At 43.2% G+C, this 10,896-nt stretch overlaps 1 protein-coding gene across 1 annotated transcript in view; it reads right to left on the reverse strand.

Moving 5' to 3' along the window:
• pclob (piccolo presynaptic cytomatrix protein b) overlaps window positions 1-10,399 on the reverse strand; it is a gene marked incomplete at both ends in the record, with an annotated part of 54,943 nt that extends 44,544 nt beyond the window's left edge. The window contains one exon of the mRNA XM_079223311.1: window positions 9,365-10,399. Within this exon, the coding sequence (XP_079079437.1) occupies window positions 9,365-10,399 (1,035 nt within the window). The remainder of the gene's footprint in view (window positions 1-9,364) is intronic.
• Window positions 10,400-10,896: the final 497 nt, after the last annotated feature.

Genomic DNA, 10,896 nt, shown 5'->3' on the forward strand with positions numbered 1-10,896 from the left:
AACGCTACAGTCATTTAATTACCTTTGTAACATTTTGCATTTGATTAAATCCACATTTGTTGCAGACAGTGGTTTTGCATTCGGAGCAGGTGTTGTAGTTGGGAAGATCTTTGGAGCCCATATTAAGTTCCACCTTACAGAGTGGACAAGTAGACTGACCAGCTTTGGGAGCCGCTTGGGAGGCTTCTGGTTTTGAAAGCTCTGATGGATCTTTGTCCACTTTGGCCTGTACTGATTGGAGAGCCTTGGTCTGCTGAGGTTGATCTGGTACCTTATCCGGAGGTGGTTCCTGAGCAGCAGTCAGTTTGGTCTCTTTTGCTGAAGTTATCCTCGGAGAAACTGGGGGGCTGGAATTTGGAGAAATCTGTGATTTTGCCATCTTGCCAGAGACTTGCGCTGGGGCAGACATTTTACGGGAACTTGGTGGTGTTGTGCAGGACTCCTCCTTAACTGCAGATGTTATCAAGGTGGATGCTGAGCTGAAGAGGGATGAACCAAATCCCAACATCTTCCCAGTCACAGCTTCAGTTGTTTTTGAGGCAGCACGCTGAGTTTTAGGACTACCAAAGCTGAAGAAACCTCCTGATTCTTGACTTGTTGGCGGTGCTGCTGGTAGAACAGATTTGGCAAGGGATGTTTCAACAGAGTTTGATTCTTTATTTAGAGCTTTTGGGGGTTGTACTTCATCAGAAGATGTGACTGGTTTATCAGCTGATTTCTCAACTATTTTAGATTTATCCTCTTTCTTTTCTGATAGTTTGTTATGCGCAGGGGAACTTGGTGGAGTGAAATTATTTTTCTTCTGGAGAGAAGTTCCAATATCTTTGTTGAGAGGAAGAGCTTGAGCAGGCAATGGTTTCTTGAGGTCTGAAACTTCAGCTGTTGTCTCTTTGACGGGAGGTGCAAACGAGGTTGGAACCTCCTTGGTAGGTGCTGAAGCAGTTTTATCCACTTTTGTTGGGGCTGAAACAGTACCTGGGGTCTCTTTTGCAGGTGATGAGACAGTGGTTGATTTTTGGGTGATGTCTATTTGAACTGAAGTTGTAGTTTCTTCGTTCTTTTGTCGTGCACTTGGTGTTAGACGGTCCTTTGGATTTATTTCTGTCACTTCTCCCTTTTGTGTGTAAATAATGTCTTTTTGGGCAACACCAGGTGTGGACACTTTGTTGGGTGATGCCTGAGGTTTCATCATTGGAGGCTCTACTGATTCGGCTGCTTTGAGAGCTCTTTGCATCTGACAAGTCAGACACAACCACTCCATCTGAGGGGGAAACCATATTATTTTGAGTAAGTGTGTCTTTTAAACACACATGGTTTTGTACGATAACATCATAGTACAGCACAGTGACATTTATGTAGACATTTTTACATTTTATCATAATATATTTTTGTATGTGTCATTATATGTTTTGAATATAAAATTATATAAAATGTAGATATTATAAGGAAAGAAAATCACACTTACTTCTGATACATTTGTCATTGGGTTAAATCCACACTGGTTACAGACAGTGTTCTTGCATTCAGTGCAGGCATTGAAATTAGGTGGATCCTTGGACCCCATGTTGAGTTCGACCTTACAGAGTGGACAGGTAGAAGGGCCTGGTCTGCCAGTGGCTTTGGAGGCTGCTGCAACCTTTGGAGGCTCTGATGAAGCTTTGTCCACTTTGGCCTGTACTGTTGGGGGTGTCTTGGTCTGCTGGGGTTGTTCTGACTTTGTCGGTTGTTCTTTCTTTTGGGCATCAGGGGATTTGGTCCCTTTTGCTGGGGACATCTTTGGAGAAACTGGTGGAGTGGTCTTGGGCTGGTCCTGAACAGCTGAGGTTATTAAAGTCGATGCAGAACTGAAGATGGAAGAACCAAAGCCTAACATTTTCCCAGTCGCTGGTTGAGCTTTTCCACCGCCAAAACCAAAGAAGCCTCCTGTATCTCGCTGTGACGCTGCTGTGGCATTACTCTGCTTGCCTTCAGTTTGCCTTGTGTGGTCTGGTGATTTATTAGGAGCTGGTGTTTTCTGGGTCTCTTGTGGCCTTTTCTGAGAAGGAACTGGGCTGGGCTGTTTCTGACCCTCTGGCTTGTTTGCAGCGTCGACTATAGCTGGCTTTGCTGCAACAGACAGTTCCCTTTGAGGTGAGTCTTTGTTTTCATTTTTAACTGGGTTGATTATTTCATTCTTTTGGGGTTTTGCAAGTATCTGGGACTGGGACTGTGTTGTGCCTAGAGCACGCTGCATCTGGCAGGTCAGACATAGCCATTCCTTTACCTGAAAAAAAAACAAACAGAAAAAAGGTTTAAAAAAACCTGTTAGATAATCTGTGTATAACTATGTTTTATATTCATGTTCTGCTATATTTCAGCACCTGTACATCTAGTTAAAACGAGTATTACAAGGGTTTACAAAGTTTAATATTCATCGACATAATATTTTAATATATATTTTCTTGAGTCTTACCACTGCTTCATTTGGCGTAGGGTTAAATCCACACTGGTTACAGACAATGTTCTTGCATTCAGTGCAGGTATTGTAATTGGGTGGATCTTTGGAAACCACGTTGAGTTCCACCTTACAGAGTGGGCAAGTAGAGTGGCCTGGTTTGACAGCTGCTGCGACCTTTGGAGAATCTGATGGGACTTTGCTCAAATTGGCCGGTACTGATGGAGGTGTCTTGGTCTGCTGGGATGACCCTGTTTTATTCTGCTGCTCAAGCTTCTGGGCACTGGGGGACTTGATCTCTTTTGCTGGAGACATCTTGGGAGACAATGGAGGAGTAGTTTTGGGCTGGTCTTGAACGGCTGAGGTTCTCAAAGTAGATGCAGAACTGAAGATCGAAGAGCCAAAGCCAAAAATGTTCCCAGTTGCTGACTCTGCCTGCTTTCCAGGTTCGGGTTGAGTCTTACTGCCACCAAAACCAAAGAAACGTCCTTCCTGTTGCTGTGTCACTGCTGAGGCATCACTCTGTTTAGGTTCAGTCTGCCTATTTGTTACTGACTCTGCAGGCTTTTTAGAATCAGATTGCTTGCTTCCATGTTGTCTTGCCTGATCTGGTGGCTTCCTTAGATCGGCCTTCTGTATTTCCTGTGGTGTTTTATGATCAGGTGCTGGGCTGGCCTGTTTCAATGGTACAGAAGCAGCTTCAAGTTTCACTGACTGCACAGATGGTGACTGTTTTCTCTGTGGTGAGACTGGTTCTGACGTCTCTTTCTTTACTACAGCAGGGCCTGGATGGACCTTCAACTGGACTGCAGCAGGTGAAGGAACTTTACCAGTAGATGTTTGGATCTTCAATGTGGGAGGCCCTGGAGGCTCAGATGATCCAACTGCCCTTTTCATCTGACAGTTAAGACATAGCCACTCATTTCCCTAAAATACAGTAGACACCAGTTATATGTTGCTTTGCAATTAAACATTGTAGTAATTGACAACAACCTGAGTATTTAGAGCAACAGACTCATCAAAACTGCACTACTGGTCAATGAGGTAATCGTAAAAAAGACCACGGATCACAGATTATAGTATACATGCATACAGTATATTAATAATGAATGTATTGTTTATATATTCCTTCACTTACCTTGTCTATAGACATTGAGTTAAATCCACATTGGGTACAGACTGTGGTCTTGCACTCAGTGCAAGTGTTGTAGTTTGGAAAGTCCTTGGAGCTGATGTTAATCTCAACCTCACACAGTGGACAGGTGGCCTGGCTTGCATTAGAAGATGTTTTGGAGATTGTTGCTGCCTTTGGTGGCTGTAATGGAGCTTTGTCATGTTTGTTCTGTTGGAAAAATTCTGGTTTCTTCTCCAGGGTTTTGGGCTCTCTTGCTGGGGACATTTTGGGGGAAACTGCTGGTGTAGTTTTTGGAGAAATATTGGGTACATTAGACATCTTGGGTGAGGCTTGTGCTGGTGCAGACATCTTACGAGAACCGGGTGGTGTAGTACGTGATTCTTCCTGAACAGCGGATGATATCAAAGTTGATGCTGAGCTGAAAATGGAGGAACCAAAGCCAAACATCTTGCCAGTCACTGACTCAGTTGTTTTTGAGGCATCAGGCTTTGTTGTAGGACCACTCAGGCCAAATACGTTTCCTGACTCCTGCTTTGAATCCAGGTTGACCTTACTCTGTTTCAGTCCAAATTCACTTGCCTGGTCAGTTGGTTTCTGAGAAGCTGATGCCCCTCGAATATCTAGAGGAGTTTTCCGGCCAGGAGTGGGGCTAGCCTGTGTGTCACGTTCTGGTCCTTTAGCAGCCTTAGTTGACTGTGTCTTCTGAGGATAACCTGGTGTGGGACTCCCCTTCTTTTGAAGTACATCAGGCACTGACGTCTCCATCTTTGAAGGTGCATCAGATTTCGATAACCCCTTTAGAGTTTCGACTTGATTGGGAGCTGTTATTTTCTGCTGCACAGCCGATGGGGAACTTGTGTTAGCTGTATTGTGAGGTCCTGTGAGTTCAGATGCACTAAGAGCTCTCTGCATCTGACAATCCAGGCATAACCATTCTTTTACCTACAACAACAACAAAATTGAAATTAAATTACAAAACATTTACAACACCAGCATGCAATAATTTCATTATGTCAATATATGCACTTTATATCATGGTGTATTCCTGTTCAATTATGGGTTGCCATATGATACTTTTACGCCTCATAATTTTGTATTTGAAATTTTGTATTGAAATTAAATTAATCTTTGCTGATATTACCTCTGAAACATTTGGCATTGGATTAAATCCACATTGGTTACAGACGTTGTTCTTGCATTCAGTGCACTTGTTGTAGTTGGGAGGTTGCTTAGAGCCAAAGTTGAGTTCCACCTTACAGAGTGGACAGGTAGGTTGGCCTGCCTTGCGAATAACTGAGGAAACAGCTGCATCTTTTGGAGGCTCTGATGGAGCTTTTTCTACTTTGGCTTGATGAGATGAAGAGATAATGGGCTGTAGTTTCTTCTCCTGTTCTTGTTTATCAGCAAGCTGAGATGTGGTTTGCTTTGTGGCAGGCATCTTGGGAGACACTGGTGGGGTTGTTTTGGAATCATCTTGGACAGCTGTGTTTATTAAAGTGGATGCAGAACTGAAGATGGAGGAACCAAAGCCAAACATTTTTCCACCCAATGATCCAGCAGGTTTTGCACCATCAGGTTGAGGTTTAGGACTGCCAAATCCAAATAACCCTCTGGATTCTTCTTGTGTAGCTGAGGTAGTATTATTCTGCTTATGCCCAGTTTGAATTGTGTGGTCCTGTGGTGTCTGAGGACCTGTCTTATGGCTTTGAATTGGAGTTTTCTGACCAGGGGCTGGCCTGACCTGTTTCTGACTCTCCGGTCCTTTCAAAACTTCCATCTTTGCTGTCTGCTCTGCTGGTGTTGGTGGTTTCCTCTGAGGGGAGCCTGGTGCGGAGGTCTTCCTTGATTCAGCAGCTGTTTGAATGTCTTTCTTTTGAGGTTTATCTAGTGGGGGAGTTTCCTTATTTATGGCATTGGCAGGTGCAGGGACTTTATTTGGTGAGGCCAGTAGTTTCATCATAGGAGTTCCTGGAGGCTCAGCTGCTCCGAGGGCTCTCTGCATCTGGCAGTTGAGACATAACCACTCCTTCACCTATATTTGAGCAAACAGGTAAATAGTCAAATTTAGATCAGTGTTGTTATACGATTGAAAGTATTTTACTTGTAAGTTATTTCTAACAATATTTCAATTACAGTAATAATACAAAAGCAATGCAACAATCACTGTTCAAGTACTTTTTCTGTAATTTACAGTACTCTTATCTTACCTCTTTAACATTTGTCATAGGATTGAAACCACATTGGTTACAGACAGCGTGTTTGCACTCGGTACAGGTGTTGTAGTTGGGAGGATCTTTAGAGCCCACATTGAGTTCCACTTTACATAGAGGACAGGTAGACTGGCCTGCTTTGGAAACAACTGGGGAAGCGGATGCTCTCTTTGGGGGCTCTGATGGAAGTTTTTCCGCTTTCTGCTGTACTGATGGAGAACTCTTGGCCTGCTGGGATTGTTCTGGTTTCTTCTCTTGTTCTGATATATTGGCAGTGGGGTGTTTAGAGTCCTTTGCAGCAGGCATTTTGGGAGAGCGTGGTGGTGTAGTTTTGGGCTCATCTTGAACAGCTGAGGTTATCAAAGTAGATGCAGAACTGAAGACGGAGGAACCAAAACCAAACATTTTCCCAGTAACTGCAGGCTTTGTCGCATCGGGCTGACTTTTAGAACCACCAAAACCAAAGAACATTCCTGACTCTTTCTCTGTAGATACTGTGGCATTCCTCTGCTTTTGTGCAGTTTGGCTTGTCTGGTCTGGTTGTTTCTGTGGAGCTGTCGTCCAGCTCTCCTGAGCTGTTTTCTGACCAGTAGCGGGGCTAGCCTGTTTATAACTGTCTGGTCCTTTAGCAGTGTCAGCCTTGACTGGTTGTACTGTAGGTGTAGATACTTTCATCTGAGGAGAGCCTGGTGCAGATGTCTTTTGTAGTGCAGGCTGTGCTGGAGTAGTTTTTTTAAATGAGGAATTGACCAAAGATGTGTCTTTCTGAGGTTCAATTCCACTGGCAGCTCGTTTCACCTGGCAGTTTAGACAAAGCCACTCCTTTCCCTTAAAAAACACAACAAACAAACAAATTAAACATGTACATGTTTGAAGAGTAAACAAAAAAAGAAATAGATAATCTAGGAGTTGAGGCATCAGAAAAGCACACTCTCTCTCTCACACACTCTCACACACTCTCACACACACACACACACACACACACACACACACACACACACACACACACACACACACACACACACGTAGATGCATGGAATACAGTGAGCCGACTTGTTATAATGGTTACATCCATTATTTGCCGCATTATTTGAGAAAATTGCATATAAGATGTTTGTATTTAATTGAATGTGTTTAATTAAATCAAATAATTCTATCATCATAAAAATGCTAATAAAAGCTCATAAAAAAATAAATCAAATGGCAGTACTGCCAAAGTTTCAGTGGTTTAGACTATATCTAAAACATCCACTTTCAAAGTGCTTGCAAAATGCAAACAAAGGGACTCCCCATCCTGATATTGGTTTACCACTGTTTAAGCCATTAGTTGTGGAAGCAGTATCTCGAGATCAAGTAGCCTTGGACTGTCCTTGGCAAGGTGGCTTACTAACTGTGCATTGAATTACAGAGTCAAATGTCAAGTCCTTTGAGTGCCAGAATGCCATGTCCATTTACCTTATATGTGGTATTCCCTGCAAGACAATTCCTATGAGATTAACAGTTTAAATGATAAACTCTCTCTCCAAGAGCCTTGAATCAATGAATTGTAAATGATTTATGTGACAATGCAACATTTGTAATATTATTACCCCAAAAAGGTTATTTATTGCACAACTATTTTTACTTCAAAAAAGGTTAAGACTACAGGAAACCACAGTGAAGCTAGAGGTATGTGGAGTTGCATTTGTATGTGTGACTAGCCATCGTCTGCCAGGTCTGGCCGAGGGTCTGACACATAGCCATCTTGCTGTTTAGAGACTAGAGGCACTGTGAGTAGGATATGGAATTAAAATGGCTTCACAGCTTTGCAACTTTAGTAGAGGATTTGACATTGCCCAGAAAACAAACAAAAACAGATACCACTCCAATAAATGTGTTTTTCATGACAAAAACACAACATATATGATATCTCAAACATTCCTCTGTCATAAATCTGTAGCCTAAACAATATTGCTGCCATGTCATCTATTCATGAATTATACCATGTGGGATTACCATCCCAAACAATGAAATGAAAATGACTTAACTACTCTGAGCATCAAAAGGGAACTTAACATCTTAAAATAGCTTAATTTGCAAGTGTCATCTGTTCTGTATCCAAGTAATGATCACTTTGGAGGCAATAATGTACCTAAACCAACCTACCAGTTATTTAGAACCAATCTAATTACTCATGAAACAATAGCAATTTGGTTCCAAAATCATAATATTATATAGCGACGTATGTAACTTAATTTTGTTTTGTATACTTCCTTTCCTTCCTCTTTTTCTTCAATTATTCATTAATTCAGTTGTTAGTTAACCTAATCAAGATAACATGTGTCTTACCGTATTGACATTTGGCATGGGGTTAAATCCACATTGGTTGCAGACAGTGCTTTTGCATTCAGTGCAGGTGTTGTAGTTGGAAGGGTCCTTCGAGCCCATATTGAGCACCATTTTACAGAGTGGACAAGTGGATTGACCTCCTTCAGGGACATTGTGGAAGGTCGCTGATGCCTTTGGAGTCTCTGATGGAGTTTTGTCTACTTTGACCGGCCTTGCTGGATTAGCCTTTGTCTGCTGGGGTGGCTCTTGTGTCTTGTCTTTCACTGACTTTTGGACAGTAGCTGGTCTGGTTTCTTTTGTAGACTGCATTTTGGGAGAAACTGGTGGTGTGGTTTTAGGCTCATCCTGAACAGCGGAGGCTATCATATTAGATGCAGAACTAAAAATGGAGGAACCAAAACCAAACATCTTTCCAGTCACTGACGCTTCAGGCTTTCCAGCTTCAGTTTTAACTCCACCCAAGCCAAATAATCCTCCTGACTCTTGCTGGACACTGCTTTGCTTGCGTCCACTTTGACTAGTCTGATCTGGTTTGAGAGACCCGGATGTGGTCTCAGGTGTCATTTTCTGAACAGATGCTGGACTGGCCTGTTTTTGAGTTTCTGGAACTTTAGTAGCTTCACCCTTGGCTGGAACTTTTGCCAATGTAGACTGCATTTTCTGAGGTGAACCTGGGACTGACATCTCTTTTTTGACAGATGCAGCAGGAGATGGTGTCTGGTTTTGAGCAGCAGAAACCTTGTTGGGTGTAGGCTTTTTCACGGATGGTCCATGTCGTTCAGAGGCTCCTTGAGCTCTCTGCATCTGGCAGGAAAGACAAAGCCACTCATGTCCCTATTAAAAAATGACAAGGATGACATATTAATGCATATAAAGTACAAGAAAAAAAGTGCCATTATTATTACTTATAACATTGAATAACTTCAATACTAATGTGTTGTTAATTTCCTCTTAATTCAACTGGTTATGATTAGTGCTATAACATAGTATTATAATATATAGATGGATATAGTGGAGTTTTGCAATTGCAGTTTAACTTCACGTCAAACGGACTTTCAGCAATTACTGCACTACCATGACTGCAGTGAATAGCAAAATAATTTGTATTTGCCATCAAAGATAATTATATTGATCGAAAAATGTACTGTAATATATACTTTACTGAAGTAAAATGCATGCACATTTAGTTTTTTAACCAAGCATACTTATACAAATAAAACAAATTATAGATAAGCAAAATACTAAGCTATTACTTACATCAGAATCTGGAGGGCTGAAGCCACACAAGCTGCACACTTCGGTTTTACACTGTGAACAGGTTTTATGGTTAGGCGATTCCTTGGTGTGCATATTTAGTTCTGTTGTGTTACACACTGGGCAAAGGGACTTAGCTACTGCTTTTGACTGAGGTCCAGCTTTGGTTGGTCCCGGTGATGAAGATCCTGCTCTGCACGGGCCAGGTGTACCAGGTCCCTTTGGGCCTTGTTGCTGTGACTCAGGCTTGTCCGAGGACTGCTGATGGGGTGTAGTCCTTAAGCCTTGCTGTTGTTGTCCCACTTTAAGTGAGCCTTGCTGTGCAACTTTAGGGAAACCCTGTTGTTGCTGTGAACGTTTCGGTGAGCCCTGTTGTTGTTGTCCAATTCTTGGTGACCCCTGCTGTTGCTGTCCTACTTCAGGTGACTTGTGCTGTGAGACAGTTTTTTGTGAGGCAACTTTTGTGGACTCTTGCACCCCAGTCTTTGCAGGTTCTTGTTGTTGCTGTGTACCAGTCTTAGCAGGCCCTTCTTGTTGGATCCCTGTCTTAGGTGGAACCTGTTGTGATGATGCTTTTGGAGAACCTGGTTGAGCTCCACTCTTCCCAATCTGTTGTTGAGCTCCAGGCCTAGGTGAACCTTGCTGTGATGGGCCCTTAGGTTGACTTTGTTGAGGCTCTCTTTTAAGCTGGCCTTCAGGCTGTGTCCCTGCCTTTGGAGCAGCTGGATGCCCACCAAGCTTGTTTGGGGGTCCAGCCTGTCCATTCCCGTGCAGCTGTGGTGATCCTTCGTTAGGGAGTGGCTGGCCCTTTTGCATAGGGGTGCCCTGGCCTGATTTTTGTGGTCCCTGCTGCTGTTGAGGGCCTTTGCCTGAGCCTGCTCCTGGCTGCTGTTCTCCAGATGGCTTCGCCCCTTGCTGAGAAGGTGCTTTCTTATTCTTATCCCCCTCCCTATCATCTCCAAATAAACCAAACTTATTGACAGCAGAGGACACGGCATTCAGGGGGTTGGCCCCACTAAGGAATTTGGAGGAGAACATAGCTGGGTCTTCCTCCTCCCCCTCCAACTCCCCCTCCTCTTCCTCGCAGGAGCTGGAATCTATAGGGCTGTCGGAGTCAAAGCAGGAGCTGTCTCCACTCTGTCCTGGCTCTCCCGCAGAGGCCTGGGGGGGGGCTGGTGACGGGGCTGTGGAGAGGGCATCTACAGCCCCGCTGCTGCTGCTGCTCCCTGGGCTCTCCTCTGGCTCAGCATCTACATCAGACTTCCTAAATGCACAAGAAACAGACATAGAGGAAGTGTGAGATGACAGGGAACAAGACGAGATGGAGGGATAATGAAAGAGAGCACGAGGATTTGTGAACCACATTGCTGTACTGTCTGAGCTAATATGATGTCTGGTAAACAAAATAAAAACCTGAAGCAACAGCGTCTAAAGTATAAAGACTGTAGAGAAATCTTAATATCACTCATTAACGGATTAAATTTCAAAGGTGAGTTTTTTATCCTGTGTATACATATTGAGACATAATTATAATA

The sequence above is a fragment of the Taurulus bubalis genome (genome assembly GCF_910589615.1).
Source record: "Taurulus bubalis genome assembly, chromosome: 9".
Lineage (NCBI taxonomy): Eukaryota > Metazoa > Chordata > Actinopteri > Perciformes > Cottidae > Taurulus > Taurulus bubalis.